Genomic DNA, 24444 nt, shown 5'->3' with positions numbered 1-24444 from the left:
ATGACTTTGCAGAAAATATCCTTTAGACAATAATTTATTTTCATGTTGTATTCAGTTATATATTATTGATTTACCTTTTTCCTTTTAAATGCAGTACAAGTCAATGTTTCGCTTAGTTTTTACTTTTTCCACATTCTAAATGTGACTTTTGAACCAAGTTATTTCGCATCTTTTGCGCAATCCACTCCGCGGTTTCCGTGGAAAACGGCATAATCCCGTGGATTGGCGGGAGCGGGTCGACTCCCACGGCCCGGCTGTGACGTCACGGGACGCAGAAGCAATTCAGTGCGTGGCATTTCAGTTCAGATCCGAAACGCAAAAGGAGGCGGGAGAGGGGGGAGAAAACACACACACACACACACACACGGGGAGAAACAGGAATAATGTTAGATTAGGGATTATAACACCCCGAGAACGAGCGTCAACCGGGAGTCGTGGATTTCGGCGTCAACTCCAGGCGGGAGAAGTTGACCATCTTCACCATGGATCAGTCCGTCGCTATTCAAGATACTTTGGATGCCAAAGAAAACTGCATTATAGTATCCTTTCCTACTTCACATCTAAAAATCTGCACGGATTTCCCCATGCAAAGGATTTGCAGCTTAAATCGGACTCACTGGATCCGATGGATGCAAATCCCGTGGACAGCTCGTCAACGCTTGTCAGTGCGGTTTGTATCGATTCGCGTGGAGCCAAAAACTCGTCAAACTCGATTTTGATTCTTTGTTTTTTCCCCTTTTTCTACACGCGGAATGTGCCAAGACAACCGGGCGTGACTTCCGACAAGACGTGAGCCATTTTCTGTAATTATCGGGTTCTGCCGCTAGAGGGCGCTGTTGTGCCAGTTTTCAATGAAACCCAATGAATCCAACTCTGTAAGCAAAACCAATGAATGAAAATTTAAAAAAAGAAAAATTGAGATTTGACATTCAGACAAGATTCCCAGAGGTAAGTATTAAAGTTAAAGGTCTTCCGCAGAACTTTAAATTTCCCTTTCATACTGAGAAGATGTACTTAAAAAATAGAAGTCCCTGAAATTTGCACCTGGCCTTTAGAGCTCTTTTATTTCGATTTTAAAGGGGGCTTAACTCAAGTACAGTACATTTTCAAGTATAAAGTATTAACTTTAAAATGATTAATAAAGAGGAACGTGAGATTATACTAAAAAAAAAAAGTTACCCTCTCGATTAGCAAGCATCAGCTCACCTGAGGACGGGTGTAAAAATAATGGATTATAGTTTTATAAATGTCTATAAATGGATTTATAGTTATTGCTGATCTTAAATTTTAAAGACCTCCGGTTCTCAAAGTCCACCACAAGATGGAGACATATACTCTCCATATGCCTTAAATAACTGTGCGAAATTAATCATAGCTTTGGTGAAACAACGAAAATAAACAACTAAATTCCGTCATTCTGGGCCTAGGGTTGACATTTTTTCAATTAAGCCTGGATCAAACAATATGTCACCAAATAGTATAATTAAATAAAGTAATGCTCATGTATTATATGAAGTTTAGTCTTCAATTCTGTAGGAAATTTCAAAAATATCCTGCTGTATTAATACAATGCACTGTTTTAGTTAATACTGGAAGAATATATATACGCATATAAGCATTAATACATATAAATGCATGACCACCACCTGATGAAAAGTCAACTATTTCAATATAAGCCTCTGATATTTTTGTTTTTTTTCTGTAATATTCTTGAGATCTGATCTCAACAGCTGAGTTAATAATTTTCCACTTTAAAGTTGATCAAGCCATAATATTTACTCATATCTAATTGTGGTATAGAATTATGCTCGGAAGCATAGAAATGCAGGCAAGAAATGAAATAGTTTTGTGTTGGAATCATTTGGTTATTTCTAGTGTTATGCAAATGTGACTCTATTGAACATGAACGTAGAAGGGGACGTGGAGGTCTTGGCTTTTCCTTAACTGAGTTGTAAACATGCGGTGCAGTGCGATGTCCTCTGGGATGATGTCACGGAGAGCAGGCTCCTGGGATTGGTGAAGTCAGCAGACGAACACGCGTGAGTCATTCAGCATTTTAAAAATTAGCAACGACTAATCTAGTCGTAACTACCTACCGCCCCAGCGTACCTGCATCCAGAAATAAGGCGTTAAAAAATTGTCAATTCGCGTGGCACTATATCTATCGTTCAAATTTGAATAAAACCTTGTCATTTTTTTGTAGATTATTCATTTATACCCATCGAAGGATGGCCATCACTGCTGATGATGTGTCACTGGAGGACATTGTGCCCATCTGCCTTGACTTTGCCATTGTGGAGGGTGAGAAGAGATTTACTTCACATATCATGACAAAATATTCTTTCCTGGGATATTATGTCATATTCCTACACACTTCTCTTTTTCTTTGTAGTTTCTTCACCAGAAGAGCTTGCCGTTCTGGGTGAGATGATGTCTAGTTGTGTTAAAACCTATGCTTTAACAGTTACAACATGATCCACTGCATGAAACTGATCAGACTATGTTGACCAAATGATATTAGGCGCAGATACCAGAGTGAGAGTTAGTTACCAGGAGGAGACGTTGGAGCTCAGATTGCCATTCGGGTCCCAATCGAGACTCTTCCTCAGCGATGTCAACAAGGCGTGGAGCGGTATGTTTAAAAAATGGATCCATGTGACAGTTAATTATAATTTATCCTTTATTAATCCCTCGTGGGGAAATTTGTTCTCTACAATGGATGAACCATGAGCTGCCGTCCACCAGCGCCAGGGGAGCAGTTAGGGCAGGGCTGGGAAATTGTTTTGGATGGCGGGACACATTTTTTTATTTAATTTTTATGCGCGGGCCAATTCGGTATCATGTAAATTGAACCAAATGAAAATTGCAGTTTAAATATTTACATTTTTTGTTATTTTATTTCAACCTTAAAATCATTAATGATCATATAAATGTACCAACATTATTTTGTAGGGAATCATCCATACCAAATGAAACATAAGGTAAAAATAAGGAGTTGATAAATTGAATATGGATTGAAAATACTTATTAAGATATTCAAAGAAAATAGCTTGGCGGGCCGGATAAAAAAAGCAAAACGGGACGGATGTGGCCGTAAAATACCCAGGTCTCAGTTAGAGGTTCAGTGTCTTGCTCAATAACAGTTCGACACATTAGGAGGAGCTGCAAATCGAACCGGGAATGTTCAGTTCCAAAAACGATTGGTCGACCTTTTGCGCCACTATTTGGCTGTAAGGCTTCTTATTCAGAAGAAGTTAGAAAAGTAAGGGAAACCTATCCTGCAGCTCGGCATCCCTGACTAGTTGTAATATTTGTCCCAAATTACCATTTGTTCGTACGTCAGACTGCAAATACGCTACGCATCTGAATCAGAAACGTTGGTGAGATTTTGTGTCTTGACCTCTTAAGTGTCAGGCTTTATTCTTTTTTTGGAGTGATTACATATCATTTTTACCATAGTGGGTGTCACTTGATATTGTCACCACTAGTGGGCATAAAAAAGTGAATACGAGAGGACGTCAAGTCACAGTTAAATAAAAGCAAACTGAAATATAAGGTGTACAGAATGTAAGAATCATAGAACTACAGAATATTCATTCATTCATTCAAGGATCACGTTTTGGTAAAATTGTATAAAAGTAATGTCAGCCAAGTCTTGAATTCTAATAAAAAGTAGACATGGCCATTGACTAACCTTAGCTTAAGTCAATCACTTATTTACTTTTATTTCTGGACTAGGTACGTGTGTGTGTGTGTGTGTGTGTGTGTGTGTGTGTGTGTGTGTGTGTGTGTTTGTAAACTCAAAAATCATTCTGATCAGAAGAGAGGAAACCTGCTCATCCAGTCCAACTGAACTTCCTCACTTTAAATTATGCGACGCGCTAAGACCGGCCTTATTCTTTTGGTAGGAAAGGCATTCTTTTCGGATGTTTTACAAGAATAAAACAGAAGTACTGTTGCAGAAACCTTGGCTGGCGTCCGACGCTTGATGAGGTATTTACTCCTGCAGACAGGCGTTGTCTCTTTACCTGTCACACAGAGACACAAGGGTCCATTGAGAGAGGAGGGACAAAGCTTGGATACTGCACTTTTTTTTTTTTTTTTTCATTGCAAATTTTTTTTAGGGCGTAATGGAAACGTTCGAGTACTTCTGCTGTGACTGTTATCTTTTTCCTCTTTGCATCCTGTTCATCACCGCAACAGAGGCTGTTGCAGGATGCACTGAAGGGCTACTTTGTTAGGGATGTGTCAGTTTAGTCACTAGCTTGCTACTTCACAGTGGAAGCTCCACGTGAACGTGGATGAAGACTGATATGTGGCAGTTCAAGGTCTAAAAACCTGTTGTGGAATACCAGTGATGGAAAGTTTAAATGACCTAAAGGAAGCTGTTAAGAGGAAGAGTTTGAGAAATTGTGAAGGTAAGCAGATGAAAGTAATGATTTCCTCAATGAAAGCGCCTTATCTGTAATTTGTATTTGCAGTCTAGCACACACTGGCAGCACGTAGGGTTTAACAAAGAAATCCTGTATACGAAAGCACCGAGAGAAACTTATTTACTATAATTCATTTATGAAGACAAATTGACTTGTATTATTAATGACTGAATAGATAAAAATATTGAAAAAATTTAATCGAAAGCAAGGGTGTTTCCATTAGTTTTCCTCTCGGATAAGGTGAGTTTCTCTTGCTCTCTCCCTGCCTCTTTCCAGATGTTTGCAAGTCTCCCTCACCAGAAACCAAGTTTGAGTGGATCAGCAAATACCGCAACGCCACCGGAGGCCAGGGAGTGGTCAAACAAGCCCTCGCTCCCCTCGGCGCAACACTCAATAAGCTCAGCCTCCACAGACGAGCAGGTTTGCCTCTTTATTTCTGTGCTTTAGAACACTTTGTCTTCATATCCCATCGAATTCTTTAATTCACACTATATTGCATTCTCGAATATCACTCACCATAACGTATGACAACTCAGATAGACACCCACTGTATCGCAATCCTACACTAACCAAATTGGGTCCCACGGTTTTTTTTTTTTGTTTTTGTTTTTGCTTTGTCATTTTTGAGAAAATGGCAGCCGTAAATGAAAATCGATATGTTGCCCATTAAGCTACACTTATAGCAGCAAGGAAATGGGCCTAAAAGTATGAGTGGCACAGCAACCAATGATGCAGCAGAATTTCCAAATTGTTGTATCCAGCTGTCCTTTTTCCATGTTTCATTATAACCTGAAGTATCATAAAACGTCACAAGCGTTTAAATTTTTTCAACATTTTACATTTTAAAGAACATAAATCTATATGGTAAAGATGTTCTGCATTGCAGGAAACACAGTAAACAAAAAACCTCAAACAAGTAATTTAATAATTTTCCTAAAGAAACAAACGGTTGGTACAGTACCAGGAAATGACAGTAATGGATGATTTATTTTTACTTTTTTTTTTTTTTATATGAATCTGAAATTGTAAAAAGAAGCAGTGTCAACTAGCTGACCTGCAGATCCTAGTGGGGAAATACTATGTTATCTAATAGAACAATATACAGAATGTACCTCATAGAAATATATTTGCATAAAAAAAAAATGTTGACGTTCTTAGTCATGCTTCAGACTGCATGCTCCTTGTTGAAATATGAAAATTTAGCGTATTTAGTTTAAAATAATCCCTATTAAGGGCTGCACGGGTGGCGCTTCGGCCTCACGGCACAAAGGACCCTGGTTCGATTCCGACGAGGGGACGTTTCTGTGTCGAGTTTCCACGTTCTCCCCGTGCCTGCGTGGGTTTCCGCTTTCCTCCCACAGTCCAAAAACATGCAGCAGGTTTATTGGGAAAGAAAAAATTGAGAAAAAATTGCCTCAAATGAGTGAGTGATTGTCGTCTGTCTTTGTATGTGGCCCTGCGATTGACTGGCGACCAGTCCAGGGTGTACCCCACCTCTGGCCCTATGACAGCTGGGATATGCTCCAGCATCTAAGAGAGCAGGATAAGTGGTAGAAGATGGATGGATGGATAATCCTTATTTAATTCAAGATAAAGTATTAATTTCGATGATGCTTTTGAACCATAGACATGGCAACCACAGACATGAGACGGGCATACTATGTCTGCATGTTCTAGCTTTACAAGTGAATTCATTTTAAGGAACAAGATTCATTTGAAATGACATACAGTGCAATGGCATTATGATATCTAGTGTTTCAGCGTTTTCCAAATATTTTCCTTGCACAGTGTGCATAGCAGGGCTCAGCCTCCTGCTTGCAGCTCAACTCCTCCTCCAGTAGCGTTAGCATGGGCAGGTCTGCCTCTGGAGCACCGTGGACATTGCTCTTTGGCACAGAATGCGTGGGGACGGTACGGGGAAATGTCCAGAGTGATGAAAGATTCCGGTATGAGATTAAACTTTTTATGTGTGCTCATCGCGTTATACGTGTATATATTTATCTTGTTTTGCTTTTCATTTCCCCGAGACGTTATGCTCCAGGCGGTCAGTTAGTTTTGTTGCTAGCTTGTGCTTACGAATAACAGGGCCATCACTGGAGGAAGCTAACCTAAACCAAAACTATATTTGCACACTTAAACCGGCACAACGAGCTTATTATTATTATCTTCATAACTATTATTCTTATCATCACCGTCATAATTCTTTTCGTAGCTGGTTCCATTTAAAACCGGCATTCGCGTTAATGCTTATTTACGAAGTGTGCATTGTTATGGTTAATAATGTAGTTGCTATGATGCCAGTTGTCAATATGAGACGTTTTATTACACTTGTTGTAGAGGTTGGTTGGTGTTTCTGTAATTTTACGTTTTTGTATGCGATTGATCAATATATTGCTTCTCTATCGTCTCTGTCGTCGGGAGGTTTTTATTCGAACGTCTGATTATATCCTCCAAACTGACGCAAGTTATCGGGCTTGAGTCATTTTGGCAATTAAAGATGCCATACTTGTATTGACGGGCCACCGTCTGATCCAAATGTAGCTTTTATTCAAAGATTGTGTATAAAGCGTTATTCCTAAAAAAACAGCGACTGTATTTGAGATATAAACCCTTAATCTACAGAGGAGGATAATGCAATTTATCGGCGATGTGATGTAATGTTGAACTTTGTCATCTGAAAGCTGTGGTTTGTCACTGAAGAGAAGAGTATGAGGGCCCGAAGAAACAACATGATCGGCCACAGATATAAAGGCGTAACTGTGAAATTGCAGTTCGTCAGACTTTGTTTAGAGATTATTTAAGCCCATTAGACTGTTGGTAAAGCTAAGAAAGTGCAGGAATGTAAAATAAATCCGTTTACAGAAAATCCTTGGATTACGTTGAAATGTGGATTCTAAATTAGTAAATACATTGCAAATCACTCAATGAATGTGTTTGGTTTTTTTCCCCTCTCAGATTTTGAAAAATGCGATTAGAGATCTGAGTATAAAAGTATAAAAGAGCCGTGTATGTATGTGTTGTAACTCTTAAAAGCGACCTCTGCTTAGCCTGTATCTAGTTGTAGAGGTACTTCACTAAAATGCATCTATTAAGAGTTCGGTTAAGCCTTAATGGACTCATCCCTGTATTATTATCCGTATTGTAACAATAATGATAATACAATAATAGATACATTTATAAAGTGGTTTTCATCAAAGTGCTACACCAACAAGAAGAACGAGGAGTACGATGTGATGCAATTTAAAAAATCACTCATTGGTTCATTTATTTTTTGTTTCTATTTATTATTGTGTCATATAGACTATTTGGTTGCTAAATTTAGTGGTCTACATCTAGGTGCAAAAAGTCCTTTGGAATATGAGAAGTCAACTTTTTTTCTGACAGTTGTCTTAATTTGTAGACAAGAGGCTGAGCTTCTACACGTTGTGCAGTTGCTTCTGTATCAGCTCATTAAGTTTTATGTTTGTCTCTTTTGTGTGCTCAAGCAGATAATTACACTCTTTAGATCTTCAGAAAGAATTTCACAGTGTTTTGATGATTTTCTCATTCAAACTAAGAGCACGTTTATTTTGTTTTTCTGTTAAACAGCACAGTTAAAATAAAAATTCCCAGATAAATTCGAGTAATTCTAAAATGTTACTGAGCGTTTACCTGACTTACCATTTCTTTATTCTTTTTTTTTTTTTTTTTTTTTTTTGAAGATTTCTACCATGGCTGTATATTAGTTTCTAAAATGGAAAAATAGTTACATTATCCCATAGAAATGATCATTTTCATGTTTTAAAAAGATTTGTTTTACGATATTTCTTGCTTTTTATTTTCATTATGATCCCTGTTGGCTCCTTTGTCTTTCTACTTTTGAAATTGAAAGCATTCTTGCTGCCCTTCTATAAGTTAGCATCTTTGTTTGTTTATATATATGTAACAAATGGTTTATTGGCAGAGTTGGGAAAAGTGTTTTCATATTTCGTTTCGATAGTTGCAAATAATGTCATCCCATTGCACTAGAAAAGCTGCGCCCGGTTTGTAAAGCAGTGGCCCATTTTATTGTATCACTGCTTTTAATTTGGTTTGAAGAGCTAATTTCCTGCCCTGTGAACCAGGCTTTCCCTTTTTCAGAGCAGCCAGCTGTGCTGCCTGCCAAGCCACAGGAGACAGTGCCCACGCTGTCTCATCCTTCGCAATCACTATTTCAGTCCAGCTACTTAAGATGCCGTAACTACGACCTGAGAGGAAAAGATTCCCTCAGTCCGTCCACCAAGATATAGTGAGGCACATGTTGCCTTTGCAGGAACATGTTAGCAGGAAATCATAAAGGTGTAGGTTCTTCCTCTGTTGCACTTGTATCACTTTTATGTCCTCATTAATATTCTTCTGCTTTTTCCGAATAGAAAAGTCATCAGATAAAAAGGGAAGTTTAGATGAGGAGAAGGGGTCTTTCGGTGGCACACAGAACTCCAGAACACATTCCGGCCCGGAGAGGTGAGTAAATCACCAAGTCATAAACTGCATGACTCGAAGACTCTTCTTAAACTACATGAAGTGCCAGATGTGCATGTTTTGCTGTTGAATCATATGGATTACTCTGTTATATCAAGAGAAAATTAAATTAAATGACCATTTAAAGATTGTAATCAACTAAAGTGTGTATGCCTACCTCAGAGAACATCTAGATTTGGGAAGATCAGCATGTTAAGAAATCAGTAAAAAGGAGGCCGATGTTGTATCAGAGGAAGCGGTGCAACATTGTGAGTTGTTTTGTCACGTTTAAATAGATTAACGGTGTATCAGGCTTGAGTGGTGTCAAATTGTGGCTTCCTCCACCCTAAATATTGTCTAAATTTAAAATCTTGGGTCAATTCACTACAGTGGTTACCAGTAGCTCCACTTGCAGTAAAGCAATTAGCAAGCTTAAATAATGGCTTTAACTTATGAATCGCCAAATAGTGGCGTTTGTACATTGACAAAGGCTGACAATACAAAAGTAATGTAAAATATTTAGTTCAAAACACATTCTTTGCAATAGAAGAAGAAATACCTTTATTGTCATATTCAGTTATACAAGGGGCACAACATCAACAACATTTTTACACCGAATTTAACCTATCAAGCCCCCCCATAGACATGCACAAACCACTGTAGCATTATTTCCCATTACCCTATTATTTCTAATTTCCTCTGATTGCATCCAAATCAACAAATAGAAAACTGCACTCTGAGCTTTTGATTGGCACCTAATCTTAACCAGTGTTTCCCTGTCTGGTCCAGACATGAGTCTGCGTTGAATGGCAGGTTCTTCCCCGATTATCACCAGTAACGACTGAGCCACCTGTCAGAAAATTATAACCATGCCTTTCAACGGATATGGCGACCAAATCCTGAAAATGATCACGTACCATGTTTAAAATTGCAGTAGAGGTTGTGTATGACAATCATGAAATGGATGTGGTGCTAATTACATTACCAACTATAGGAGAAAATGATGAATGAGCTCCCTGATAAGAACTGTAAACAGCATTTTACTACAGGCTGTAGACAGACAACTAAACTTGATACAGCAGGCAGAGACCCCCCACTTGAAATGTTTCTGCCGAATGCGTTATTTTTAGTCAGGCACGTCTGAAGCCTGCCCAGGGGGCCAGTCGCTGACCCTTTTGCAATTTTACGTGGCCTACAGCTTTACTTTCACTTCCAAAGCTAAAAAGAAGTATCCCCAAGGAACTAATGTTGAATTGTTTCAAACAGATAGTAATTGCAAGTGGACTCTTAACTAAGGAAGATAGCAGAGGTTTGATACCTGAGGATGCGTCCCTCTCATGCAACTTCTGCAGTTATTTTTCCCCCTCGAATTCTACGGGGGAAAATTTTGCCAGAAACTGAACGTCTTCGATGTAAGGCTTGTACATCATTCATTATTCCATTATTGGATCTGTAGAAGTCGAGTAGTTTGGCACAGAGCTTTAATTGTTGGCATCAACCGCAGCTTATTATTTGTCTCCCTGTGTCTTATTATTTATCTCCCTGGTGTCGTGTATTGACAACAACAATAACAAAAAAAACAAATGTCAACACTTTCTAACTTGAACAACAGTGAATGTGTTTCCTCAACCATTCATATGTATGATTTCACTTTTTTTTCCAAATATTGTACAGTTTGTAGTCATTTGGGGTAAATTTGAATTTTTTATTGCTTTTCTATTTATGATAAGATGAACTTTATAGATCCCCATAGGGGGAATTCTTTTGTCGCAGCAGCGTAGCAGTTATAGTGTCAATAAATATGAATATAAATAGAGAGGGAATTAGAAGACAGTTAGAAAATAGCAAAATACATCCACAAATAAATAGACAGCATAGAGAACAACAACTACAACATCAAGATAAGAGTGGACAACAGAATGGAGAAAAAAAAGACAATAAGGGTGACAAATAGACAACCAAAACTAAACGACAACATAAACAGAGTGACAATAGCAATGACAAAAATAAAACAAATAAACAGAAATAAGCAGGATGCGAATGGGCTGAGACCTTATTGTAGGGACGTCTTCTGGTGAAGTTTGAGAATTTGCATCTGATTTCTGACAATTCTAAGGCACTGGGGATTTTTTGTCAACTTTCCCTCTGTTGTATACCCAGCCAAACAGATATGTAAAGCTGTAGAAGTTGCTCTGAAGATTACTTTGTGGACATCCTGCATATGCTATGTGTTGGTATGCAAATGATAAGAGCTGACTTTCTGTGATGATACAGAAAAAAAGTAGACATAGATATACCCCACTGTTACAGCATATTCGAATGATTCGCAGGAGTCCTCAAGCAAGAAAAACTATTGCAAGATAGTCATCTGACAGGGCAGGCTTAGCAGTGAAAGGCAAACCACAAGCTGCACCATATACAAAACATCTTGGTTGTTTGATTAAAAAAGTAACAGAATGTGTGAGGAGAAGATACGACTATCACTGGTCCATCTGTCAAATTTATAAGTACCAATATGTAGTTTAACAGAATTTTTGATTTTCTCAAAAGTTCATGATATAAGTATTATTTGCTTGAGATTCAAGCAAGGGCATTTGTAGCCGAAGCCTTTGTGTTTATAAGCGTCTTTGTGTACCGTGAAAAGCGCTATACAAATCGTATGTATTATTATTATTATTATTATTAATTCATGTTAAAATAAAATTGTGTCAGGCTAATTTGTTTAAGCCGGAGGCCACCTCACTCATACTTGCGACCAATGAGGATTGTGTTTGGTGCTGGCTTGGCCCATTGCAGATCATCACATCTTTTTTTGACACCTTTTTACCGCACATGCTCCCACAAGCACATATGGAACATTTCAGATAATTCTCTTCACTGCCTGTAAAATGAAAACCTGTTAAACTCTTACAAAAAGCCTTTTAACAGCAGTCATTAGAACTTTTGAATGACCCAGATCCTAAAATGAAACTGCCAATGGGCCTAAAGAAGTACAGGGGCAGTATCTTCTCATTATTGGTTTTCTTCATAAAATGTTGACTTATAAACAAAATGAATCACCATTGGCAAAATATTTTATCATTGTATTGTATTTATACAAAATGTTTGTATTTTCAGCAATGTTGAATTACATGAAGTTCTTCAATAGAAATGAGACGTAGACTAATGAGTATTTCAAGCCACAAGTCAGTCTTTTAACTTTGTTTTCATGTTACCGTCCCCCAACTTTGACTCAGAGTGATTAATTCTTTTTTTACATATTTATACACTTTTTAGACTTTTTTTCTGTGAATTTCCTGGATGAATTGAGGGCTTGGGGCCTATCTGTCTGAGTCCTTTCAGCTCGATATCCTCTCCTTTCCTGTCTTGGTCACATTGAAAAAAGTTCTCGCGGTCACATTGGTTTCATGTGGTGTTACTATGACAACCAGCTACTCTAAGGGGCTTCTGTGTGTGGTGGAAGTCACAATTCTGCTTTAAAAAACAAGCAGAGTTTAGTGGGGCTTTTAGAAAACTGTTCGAAGATGGAGTTAGGTTACAGTATATTCCTGGAAGAACGCAAGGCCCGAGCTATATTGAATTTCTCCCTCTCCTCTCAGCCCCACTCCATATTGACTTCATAGTTTAGATTCCTGACCTAAATGAATTATTTTAGTCCTGTATTTGAACATTAATGTGTATTGATAGCTGTATCAGCAAGTATGCAAAAGAACGCCTGCACACCAGCCCAAATGCACCATTCATGACATCCATTGTACTTGTCCCATTGGAAATCCCACCAGTCACAAAATGATGTCGTTTCTATCTTGGTCTGTTCCGCACTGCCACACCTCACTGTTGCTTCTTGTCCCCTGGCATACAGTCAGGGCATCTCCAGCCGAGAAGACCGTGATGACCTTGTTCGCTCCTCCAGTCACACCCCGTCCAACAAAGCTCAGATACTGGCCATGCCTCAGTTCGGCCTGCGAGACAACCTCATCAGATGTGAACTGCTCAAGAATGAGGACGTTTACATTTACAGAGAGCATTTCAGGTGTGTACTACTCAACTGCTTGTGAAGTTTTTTTTTTCATATCATATCACTCGCACTGGACAGAGAAATTTCAGTCTTGGGTTTTGTTTTGTTTTTTTTTTTTGTCTCAGCCAACCTGAAGAGCTAAAAAAAAACACACGATACCCTCTTACACGGATTTCATTTTCCACTGTACTCTAGTATTTAGATTGTTGTTTTTAAATGAAGGATGGATGTTTTTTGTCCAGGAACCGTGTATGCCATAGTAGGGCACAGTTTGCATCCAAGGATCGTTATGTAAAAAGAATGAGTCAATATTTGTGGGTATTTCAGAGTGTAGTCCTCTTCGCTACATCAGGTGCTGCTTGCTCAATATTCGGTGCAACCCAATATTCTGACTAACCTTGTATTTGTATTCCACACTGCCACCTGTTGGCGAGTCAGTACAGAAAACATTTATCCACAGTTGTGAAGTAGCCAGTGGAAACTAGTAAAAGAAAACATTTTTAAATTCATGTTAAATGGCATGGAGATTCTAAATTGCTCAGTAATGTGAATAAGGTAGTGAATGGTTTTATGTCTATCTGTGGCCCTGTGATCCATTAAGGTGTACCCTACTTCTCGCTTATAACAGCTGCAGGATAATTGGTATAGTCAACAAATGAATGAATAAATAAAAGGACTGCTGCCATCAACAATGAAAGACCCTTTCTTAGTGCAATTTTATGTTTTCTGTTTTTGATGAATTTGCATCCTCATGCGGCTGATCTCTGAGAACCTCCCCCTTTGTGAAGGTTAGACAAGCTGGGCCGCAAAAAATGCCTCTAAGTCTTGAGTCAGAGCGTGGTTGCTGGTAATGTGACTTGCCCATATTTTTGTATTTGTTTTTGTTTTGTCCCACATTTTATCTTGTAGCATGCAGGGAATTCTGTTCCTGCATAAACCTTACAAGGAATAAAAAAATAGGAGTAAAATGGAGTTTGTTTGGTAAATTGAGGTGGATATTCTAATTTATACAGCTGACAAATATTACTGTATACATCATAAGAATTAATACAGAAATAATCCAGTGTTACATCATGGAAACACAGTGCTCTATTAAATGTGAAATACAAGACTAACAGTATTTGTGCTCATTCCGATAACCAGCAAGTAGACCATTTGAATTTTTTTTTTAAAGTATGAGAAAAGTATAAATATTTCTTGATTTTTCCATGTGGGAGGTTCTCAGACTGTGTTTCCCAATGACTGATCCTTTATTATCCTGCTATACGGTGGACATTGACTGCTTGATTTAAATTTTGTATTTTCATTTTAAAAGGTGCCCAAAATAAATTACTTGAGCAGCTGTCCATAAATGTATGCAAACCTGTCTGCACCATCTATCATTTTTATTCCGGGTGGACAACAGCTAACATAAATAAATAAGTAAAAGAACAGCAGAACGAACAGCGCAGCAGATGCTGGAAGGTCAGAGACAGGAGCAAGCCAGCAGGGGGAAGCTGATTTTTAACCGAAACCTGGAAGTACGTCTCTGTGGACATATAGATGACAGTTGACAGGCCGTGGCTGGAAGTCGATGCTGTTTTAGATAAAAAATGTTGTTGGTTATTTTTTAGCAATGCTGAGGTGTGAATGTGACTCATAACATTACTAGAAACATTGCATCCTACCTACATGAAATAAACAACACAAGATTTTTTCTTATCTCCGTCGAAGAGCAGCATGTACCGTAATTTCTGAAGTCTATGTTGCTACTTTTTTCACACACTTTGAACACTGCAGTTTAAACAGTGACGCAGCTTATTTATGGGTCAAACAAGCTTCTTGTCGCCAAAGAAGAAGAAGCAGACTTTCATGGTTTTAGTGCGCAGGAGGAAGACAAAGATAGCAATCAGCTCAAGTAAGACAAAGCAAGGATAGAAAATGGATGGATGGATGGATGGATGGATGGATGGATGGATGGATGGATGGATGGATGGATGGATGGATGGATGGATGGATGGAATTTTCCTTGTGTTATTTATTATTAAGCTTCATCATCAGCTGTGTTACAGGCATTTGGAAAAAAAGCATTTCCAGTACATCTTTGTGTGAATATTATTATCTATTACTATCTATTCAATTAAAAGTAAAAAAAAAACTATTTTTGTGTTACTATCTCATGTGGCAAGGTGGACATCTGCAGCTTATAGATAAGTGAGGCCTGTATATGTACACATATTTGTTTGTATATTTTTAGCCAATGCGGCTTATATTCAGGTGCACTTAAGTCCGGAAAATATGGTAGTTTACCTGTGGAAAAATCAAAGAATTAAGATATTTTCTGTCAAACAAGTCTTTGTTAATTAATTATGTGGAAACAAAACACTTTAAAGGATCAACAGAACTCAGCCCAAAGTACTGGTCTAAAAATGAATGCGACATTAATAGCATTCTTCCTATCTGTTTGTTTGAGACATAGATATTATCCTGTAATAGGTCATCAACAGAATGATACAGCTTTGGTTTAGTAAACCTGTAGGGAAAAAGAATTAGACCGCGTTATTTTCGTCTTCAATCCCAGTTTGTAATCATTTGGATCTTTTTCAGCTTTTTTCTCGGCACATACAACGTAAACGGTCAGACGCCGAAAGAAAGCCTCAGTCCGTGGTTGAGCTGCACTTTGAACCCTCCTGACATTTACTGCGTGGGGTAAGTAACGTCAGCCGTACTGAAGAGAAATATTGCAATTCACCTCTCAAACTGCATGACAGAAACAGACCTTGCTGCTGTTTTAGGTAGGAAAACATACTGGAGCTGTCAATTAATCCATGCCTCCATCTCGGCTCACTGCTTCAACACTGATGTGGTGGAAAGCTTATTACAATACTGTGTGAAGAACTCAATAATTTCCTTTTCCTGTAGTTTTCAGGAGCTGGACCTGAGCAAAGAGGCTTTTTTCTTCAATGACACCCCAAAAGAGGTGGAATGGATGAAGGCCGTGTCAGATGCCTTGCACCCAGATACCAAGTACGCCTTTGTAAGTAAAACTTAATTTTACTTTAATCATTTTTTTTACTGTTAATGGTATGAACCACAGTATTCTGTTTTTGCGAAATGTTATTAAATTAAAAATTATTCTCACGCTCCTATTAGTTACCTTTCAGAAATGTAATTTAGCTTATGGCTGCAGCCATAGTTACTGTCCTCCATTATCGATGCTTTATTACACATGACTCCACTCAGAATTTTTTTATTTTTGATTGTCATACTAGCTTTGTCAGGCCTTTTTCTCAGTTATTTTTTGCTTTTGTCTTCTTCCTATTTTTTGCTTTCATGGTGCTTCCCTTCGCTGAAAATGCTGACTGCATAGTCTTAAGTTTCCTCTCATAGAATGACAGGAAGTCTGCAAGTGATGACAGAGATCATCTACAGAAACACTTATTTTCTTTAGAATGCATCTAATTCGATTTACGCTATTCATACATTTTTTGAAACTTGTTCATGTAAGAGGTAGTCATACAATTCATTTCAAAGGTATCTGCAGTATTTTCTGTACTACTGCATTTAAGTCCCATTTTTTTTCCCCTTCATCAACCATAAGCATTTCTATGAGTATTGATTGCACTGAAATGCAACTAAAATGCATAAAAAGCTAAAAACATGAAAACAAGAAACCTAATCACCCAATAGGTTTTAAGCCCCTGTAATGTACCTCCATGGTTACAAAACCATATCCCATGAATTGTGATATGTAAATTAAACATGAAATTAAGAAATTAAGCATGCTAAACGAACATTGGCTGTATGTAACTAGTACTTGACAATAGGTCTTATCACGTTCCTCAACCAATGTTTTTACTTTTGTTCTTCCTTTTTGACTGCAGGTGAAGCTGGTGCGCCTAGTGGGCATCATGCTCCTCTTCTATGTGAAAGAGGAACACGCAAAGTTCATTTCTGATGTAGAGACGGAGACAGTCGGGACTGGGATCATGGGAAGGATGGTGAGGACTTACTCCGCAGTTTGAACTCATTGCTGCACAGCTCACATGGAGATTATATTGCTGCTGAAAGCAGTTAAGACCGTATCTCTCATTGTCATTGTTTTACTGTTCACATTCTCAAACTAAGCTGTTAAATCACTTACAAAATTTTTCCTGTAACTTTTGTCTATGGCAAATTATATTATTTCTTAGTTTTCAGATTTGATCACATTCATGACCCTCAAGGCAATGAAGCACACATGAAATTTCAAAATAAACGCTTCCAAAGTGTTGCTATCATCTGTGGATTATAAGCCTTTCACACCAACCAATGAAGCTGATCAGAGAAAATGTCTCAGTCACTATAAAGTGACTATTATTTAATTACACTAAACTACTTGTAAAAAGCCAGCAATGAGATAGTAGCCTACCCTGAAGACTTAATTTAAATGCTAACAGCTCAGGCATGGTATTCAGCTACCAGTACAAAGAATAGAATGAGAATATTATCACAAGCAATACCACCTGCTCTAAGCCTCTTCATGGCTAATTCATTTGTAATGCGTCACATCCAAACAACTCATACTATGCGCCTCATGCCTTGTTGCAGATTTTTTTTTTCCTTTTATGCACCTGGACTTATTCAGCATTCCCTGTGGTGTAAAGCTGGCTGGCTTTGTTCCACCCACTGCTGCAGTATGATATATCTTATCTATGTTCTGTGTAAAAAAAAAAAAAAAGAAGAAGAATCTGAAACATTTCCTTTGTTGACCAGAAAAGCTGCCTACTGTCATCGAAATGGAATAGTCAAAAGTTATATAGTTCTTCTTCTTCTTTAAAAAAAAATTATCAAAAAAATAATATTGTAAAAATTGTTTCAGAATTGAAGAAAGCTTTTCAATTTAAAGTGTGTCAGCCCAGAGTCCCAGTGACCCAAAGCTCTCATGCATCTTACAAAGCAGGCAAAAATAGGCATGAATGTCAAATAATGGCCATCATTTATTGAGAAATTTGAGCAGTAGTATAGTATTTGTTTTAGGGTGAGAAAAGGGTAATCGTGCCCTTTTACTCAGAGTGTATGCGGACTTCTAATGTAAAATTACGTGTTGTTTTTTTCCTTCCCATCACTTTGCCCCAAAGTGTTTATTTTGACTGTAAATTTTTCGCTTCTTGTAAATTGTCATGGAATTGCAGGGGAACAAGGGAGCTGTGGCAGTCCGCTTCCGCTTCCACAGCTCTGATATCTGTGTGGTCAACTCCCACCTTGCTGCACACATCGAAGAGTTTGAGAGACGCAACCAAGACTACAAAGATATTTGTAGCCGTCTACAGTTTCGTCAGGTTGACCCAACGCAGCCGGCACTCACCATCTTGAAGCATGAGTATGAAACCATGAGTGGATCAAAAAATGCAATTTTTATAATGAATGTTTTAATGTGGCGTAGTTGAATTAAACATGTAACTGTTACATTTTTGTCCTCCCTCAACAGTGTGGTCTTATGGATTGGGGACCTGAATTACAGAATCAGTGACCTTGATGTAAACAATGTGAAGGAACTAATCAGCAAGAAGGACTTTGAAACACTGCACAATTACGATCAGGTAATCTCAGCGCTGTTATTGTCCCCCCAACCCGCCCTTATTTTTCATAACATTTATTTTAGTCACTACTGTTTATAATTAGTGACACCAGCAATGTGCCATTCACAGCTCAAGAGGCAAATCGACGAAGAGGCTGTGTTTGTTGGCTTTGTGGAGGGAGAAATTGATTTCCAACCCACCTACAAGTACGACACCGGCTCTGACAAGTGGGACACAAGGTAATCTCGGAGAACAAAACAATTCCTGCGAGGACATAATTCTTCAATAATCCTAATTTTTTGGGGAATGTTTTCCAGTATGAGTACAGGACAATGAAGCCAATTCTTCAGATTAAGCCACATGTAACAGGGTTTCTGGTCTGATGAACTCTCATGTATCATGTAAAACCTGCCAAACAGCTGGCCAAAGCCCCGTGCAAATCTGATGTATCAGGTCTTAGTCACTGGAGCTCCATATCTAAAGGCAAATAAGAAAAGTTAGCCCAGAAATGCAGTGGTCTTGAAAAAAGCCAGCTCTGCAGTCTCGCATTTGTGTTGTCAAGTCGCAAACATAGAAAAATCTTGCGTATGCAAGAAATGGCCAAAAAGCATACCGAATACAGGTAGATAGAAAACTGGAGAACAATGAGATTAAGAGACATTGTGCCTGCTTGGTCGAAACAAAACACTGCCATCTCAGCACTGTAATGCCCAGGTGACATTCTGTCTTCAACAGAATTTTAGCCCCCACACCTGCCCCTGCATCAGATTTAGAAATTCTCACATTGTAAGCACAGTCAGTTTATTCAAGAAGCTTCCACTAAATGTTCATCACCACCACTGACTCAAACAAAGCAGGAAACAACACAAACCCATCAGATAATTGAGAAAAGTTAAGGTTTCACTTCTAAAGTATAATTCAAAGAAGACTAAATAAAGGGAACTTTTTTTTTGTTTTTGTCTTGCATTCAGCGAAAAATGTCGTGTGCCTGCGTGGTGTGACCGTGTCCTTTGGAGAGGAAAAAACATCAAGCAGCAACATTATCAGAGTCACATGGCTCTGAAAACCAGTGACCACAAGCCAGTCAGTTCTCTGCTTATCATAGGGGTAAATTCTCAAACTATAACAAATTTTGACAGAGTTTCTTTCTTTTTACAAAGATATATCACCACACACGGTGCAATTATATGTGTTCCTGCAGATCAAGAAAGTAAATCCTGAGGCTTATAAGAAAACCTTCGAAGACATTGTCCGAAACATAGATAAAATGGAAAATGAGTGCATTCCGTCCTTGACATTGTCTCAGCGAGAGGTACATTTTTACTATCACTTTTACACCGAAGCCAATATAAGTGGAGCAGTCATATCTTTATAATTTGTCTGGCTTTCTGTTTGATGAATTAACTATGAATAATTAATCATCTGCATTGATCTTTGGCTTTTAGCCTTGTCCAAATATTTAGAGGAAACAATGATGTAAGTCGACTTTCCATCTTTCTCCGTGAATCCCCCCCCTACTCCTCTTAGTTCCACTTTAAGGATGTGAAGTTTATGGAGCACCACGCAGAGACTTTGAGCCTCTTCAATGATGGCCAGGTTCCTTGTCAGTTTGAATTTATCCAGAAGTTGAATGAGCCCACATACTGCAAGCCGTGGCTCACAGCCAACCCCCCTAAAGGCTTCATTGCTCAGGGTGAGTGGCTGATTTCAGATTAGACAAATTGTAAAGCAGATAGTGACTCATTAGCTACATAAATATAGACAGCGGATGAAAATGTTTAGAAGTGAGTCAGGCATTTTCACATCTGTCGTTCTTTTAAGTGTCACTTTTGTTAATATCGTGCATGAATTGTCAGTATGGATTGTCAAATGTTTCCTTCTGAATTATGAACATGAAACTATCACCGGGCTGCAGCACCGCTCAGTTTCACAAATGAATGACAGTGTTGGTCTTCAACCACGAACTGTGTGAAAAAATAGTTAGTAATATCAGTTGTGGCGGAGCAGCAGACATCACTTATTGAGCCTGACAGTTTTCTTCCCCGTTTTCCTTATTTGTATTTTTTTTTAATCTAGGTGGCTCCATGGACATTGACCTCGAAGTTTTTGTGAATCGCTCAACAGCGCCTGAACTTAACTATGGCAAGCAGCAGATTGAAGACATTCTGGTCCTTCATCTAGAGCGCGGCAAGGACTACTTTATCTCAGTGACAGGAAATTACCTGCCCAGTTGTTACGGCTCCTCCATCCAATCACTGTGCCACCTGAGGGAACCCATCCAGGACATGCCACAGGAGACTCTCCTGGAGCTGGTAAGTGTCAACATAGTAATGCATGCTCTTAAAGTTTCTTAGTTTTTCAGTTTTGATTCAACAGCTTTTTGGATGTTTTGTTTTCTACTACAGGCGGCTGGAAACGAGATTGTAGCAAACACTGAAAAGCCTCTAGACATTCCTAAAGAACTCTGGATGATGGTGGATCACTTATTCCGCAATGCAATTAAACAGGTCAGAACACAACATTATAATCAAGAAACCAAAATTCCAGCAGTTGAGCTAACTTGTGGGGGCTCTTTTGATTCAAGATTCCATTGGCTTCTTTCACACACAAACATATACACACACACACACACACACACACACACACACACACACACACACTTTTCCAGAGAACTGGAAGCTGTTCAAAATGTCTGAAAATGACCAAGTTAGTCAGTCCTGATGTTAAGCCTGGGGCGGTCAGTTATTTTCCAAAGAAGCCCCATGAGAAATTCCACCTGTCGTTAAGGGACGGATCAATACTAAACTTAATTCTGCTCAGCATGAATGATTTAGTTTGTTTTAAAGGCAGTAAATGTTACTGTTTTTATTAGTATCTACTACAAAGAATGCATATAAGATGTGCAGTAGGTCAAATATAGCACTATGTCACATTATATCATACTGTTATATCACATATATTTATCGAACCTCCTTTTTTGTGGAAATACCCATTAGTGATTCGGACTTACAAGCAAACAGCAGGTCAATGAGTTCAAAGTAAAATTTTCTGGGCGCAATGGGCTAACATCTAACTCAGCATCACTTGCAGAAATCACTTATCCAACATATTATTGTGAAGGAACATATGTTTTCACATATACTCTAATTCTTGCCTTCAGAATAAAGGTATTGCAGTTGTATTGCATGCATATTTACTTTTAACTTGTAATTTCCTATTAACATCACCGAGGCTGTACAGGGGCAGCGAAAGAGCCGGATGTCGCCACAGGATGGAATAAAATGCCCTGATGTGCTTTAAACAGACTGTACCCTGCCAGTCTGTGATGTCTGGTTTAGCTCATGTCAGCAGAGAAGGTCATTGTCAGAGAATCAGCAGCCAGCAAGGATGTGTGCTGTTGATGTTAGTCTTTCCTGAAGCAAACCTGGAAAACCAGAAACATCTGATGGCCAAGAAGAGCAATTAACACATAAATGGGGATGAAATTTTCCTTTCATGGAGAGAGTCAGAAACTTATTGGAGCAAGGGCTGACTCTGAAACTGCAAGTAAATTCAAACACCTAAAAACCTTTTATGACCAAAATACACAGTGGATGTCTGACTACAGAGGAGTACTTCCATACAACCAATTCTAATATAGGTCATTTCATGTCCTTCTCGCAATGCTTGTTAAAATATTGTGAAAGCTGAAGTACCTTTCGGGTACCATTAGTCAGAATCTTCCTATCGGGAACAACCGTGCTCTGAATTCTTTTTCCTCTTGTGTTACTGCCTGAATGAATTTTCTTCCTGCATCTGTTCACTCTTCTTATTAAACTATGTTTTTTATTTCCAGTGTCAACCTGATTTACTTTGGTAAACCATTGCAGGACATCTCTCTCTGACAAATCCTAATAACACATTTTAAGTGTCATCCTCATCATTGGCCCTCATTTTTGTAGGAGGACTTATTCCAGCAACCTGGTCTCCGGAGTGAATTTGCCGAAATAAGGGACTGTCTTGACACTGGCATGCCAGATTCTCTCCGTATCCTTTCAAACCATCTGTGTAAAATACTCTCCGTTGAATAATTTTGAAAAATTGAATTCATTTATGGATATATTCAGTTCATGGTAAATTTGTTTTATCATAGACATCGTGTTCTTATACATGCATCATTTCCTCAATTTAATTATCAAAGTGTAACTATTTTTACATGGTACATCTTTGCCAGCATTCTGGAAAATAAATTTGATCTCTAAATTCTGTGCATGCCTCGTGAAAATGAGCCACTCTGGTTCTCATTTACACATAAATTATAATTATAATGAAATTGGCCGAAGTCTTCTTCTCTCTTACAAGGATTTGCTGTCCTGTTGTACCGATGATAAAGACCTCAGTAAGATAATGTTCCAAATGTACCCTCTTCCAGAATCTTGAATTTTACAAACTTTCCCAGTTATCCTACTCACTGACCTAACCCTTGAAACATTCTTTCTGCATGGCATGTATAAACTCCGTCGTGTTTGTGTAAATTTGCCATAAGATATTCAATCTGGATACATGTGAACTTTCCACCTTGAATTTGTTCAATGACGTAACAATACCGGCCCAATTTCAATATTTAAAAGCATGTCTGATGTGAAATAATTGTCCTTGACTGTGTAATTACCTTTAGCCGGCAGCAATCACTCAGTAGCTGAGGCCTTGCTGCTCTTCTTAGATGCCCTGCCGGAGCCTGTGGTTCCCTATTCTTCTTACCAGCAATGCCTAGAATGTTGTGCCAATGCCAGCCAGTGTGAGAAGGTAAACCTGAGATAGTTGCCTGCAATAATTCACCGATAGCTTCATTTATCCCCTGGGTTAAATAAAATGACAGCCCTTCCTTTTTCTTTGAAGGTTATTTCCGTGCTACCTCAATGCCATCGAAACGTATTCAACTATTTAGCTGCTTTTCTTCGAGAACTGTTGAAGAATTCTACAAGCAACCGATTAGACGTCAACATCTTGGGTAAGACACAAGTGCGGGATGCTCCTCAGGCTCTGCATTTAAACTATTTTTGGATGTTACTGGATGTTTGGATGTTGCTTTAGCTCGTGGGTTTTATTTAAGGAAATGAAAATGACTTGAATCAACCATTTAAGCTTTCGATAGTTACCTCCTGTCATTTTTGTTCTCATTTCTTCGTAAAAAAATAAACTTCTCAGTTGAAATAAAAGATAAAATACATACGCTTGTCATTAATACCCAACTGAATTTGAATAATTAAATTGAACTCTATATATTTGTTATTATAATAATCACGCTTTACTGCTAACATAGAAACACGCAAAGACCAGAAAACAACATTTTTCTGATGGTAAGTAAAGGTAATAATTAATTTTCTTTTTCCATAGCCACTATTTTTGCCTCCTTGCTCCTGAGGTCACCTACAAAGCAGGATCTTGCAGAAAAGAGGAAGACTCAGGAGTTCTTTCAGCACTTCCTGGTCTAAGGCTCCACCAAGATTGGAGGACTTCCCTTCCTTGACTTTCAATATGAAAAGCAACACTAAGAACTGTAAAGTCCAGTATTTGAGAAGAAAAAAACTGTGACGACTTTGCATATTCATAGATAATTCTTTATATAGATATATATAATGTCAGAGAAAAAAATGACACTTGTATTTGTTTCAAAGCAATTTCTGTGTTCTGTTGATGCACAGTTTAATGTACATTGTCGGCATCCATAGAAACATAACAGTTTATAATGTATGTATATTTTATTTAAAACTCTGTATTTTAATGATTCTGATCATGCCAGAATCATGTGTTTTTATATATACATATACATATAAAGTGATTTCAGCAACCTTTTTTTTCCTTGGGATTTCATTCAATATTAATCTTCGGGTTGATTTTGTTTATCATGAACAAAATAGTATTGACGATTCTCGACTGCTGATCCATAGTCCAGTTGGTCAATATGTAAATGATATTATTTGAATACATATAA

At 38.2% G+C, this 24444-nt stretch overlaps 1 protein-coding gene across 2 annotated transcripts; it reads left to right on the top strand.

Moving 5' to 3' along the window:
* The first annotated feature begins 371 nt into the window (after positions 1–371).
* On the top strand, positions 372–24300 carry inpp5b (inositol polyphosphate-5-phosphatase B). 2 transcript variants are annotated; one of them, XM_086154059.1, is made up of 23 exons: positions 372–540; positions 1961–2039; positions 2204–2301; positions 2393–2422; positions 2522–2632; positions 4710–4853; positions 8825–8915; positions 12775–12945; positions 15517–15618; positions 15832–15946; positions 16794–16910; positions 18084–18271; positions 18380–18491; positions 18600–18709; positions 19442–19577; positions 19672–19782; positions 19998–20163; positions 20547–20782; positions 20876–20977; positions 22412–22496; positions 23128–23255; positions 23349–23460; positions 23847–24300. In XM_086154059.1, exons 1-23 carry the CDS (start codon positions 483–485, stop codon positions 23942–23944), a joined length of 2700 nt encoding a protein of 899 aa, XP_086010185.1. In that variant the 5' UTR covers positions 372–482; the 3' UTR covers positions 23945–24300. The 2 variants fall into 2 exon arrangements, with proteins under 2 accessions (XP_086010185.1, XP_086010186.1); XM_086154060.1 differs by lacking the exons at positions 372–540; positions 1961–2039; positions 2204–2301; ... (1 more) ...; positions 2522–2632; positions 4710–4853 and adding an exon at positions 6282–6379.
* The last annotated feature ends 144 nt before the right edge of the window (positions 24301–24444 follow it).

This window comes from Fistularia commersonii, chromosome 10 (assembly GCF_037954325.1).
Source record: "Fistularia commersonii isolate RoL2024-O1a breed Wild chromosome 10, RoL_Fcom_v1.0, whole genome shotgun sequence".
NCBI lineage: Eukaryota > Metazoa > Chordata > Actinopteri > Syngnathiformes > Fistulariidae > Fistularia > Fistularia commersonii.
This window is presented reverse-complemented; position numbering and strand designations above follow the sequence as displayed.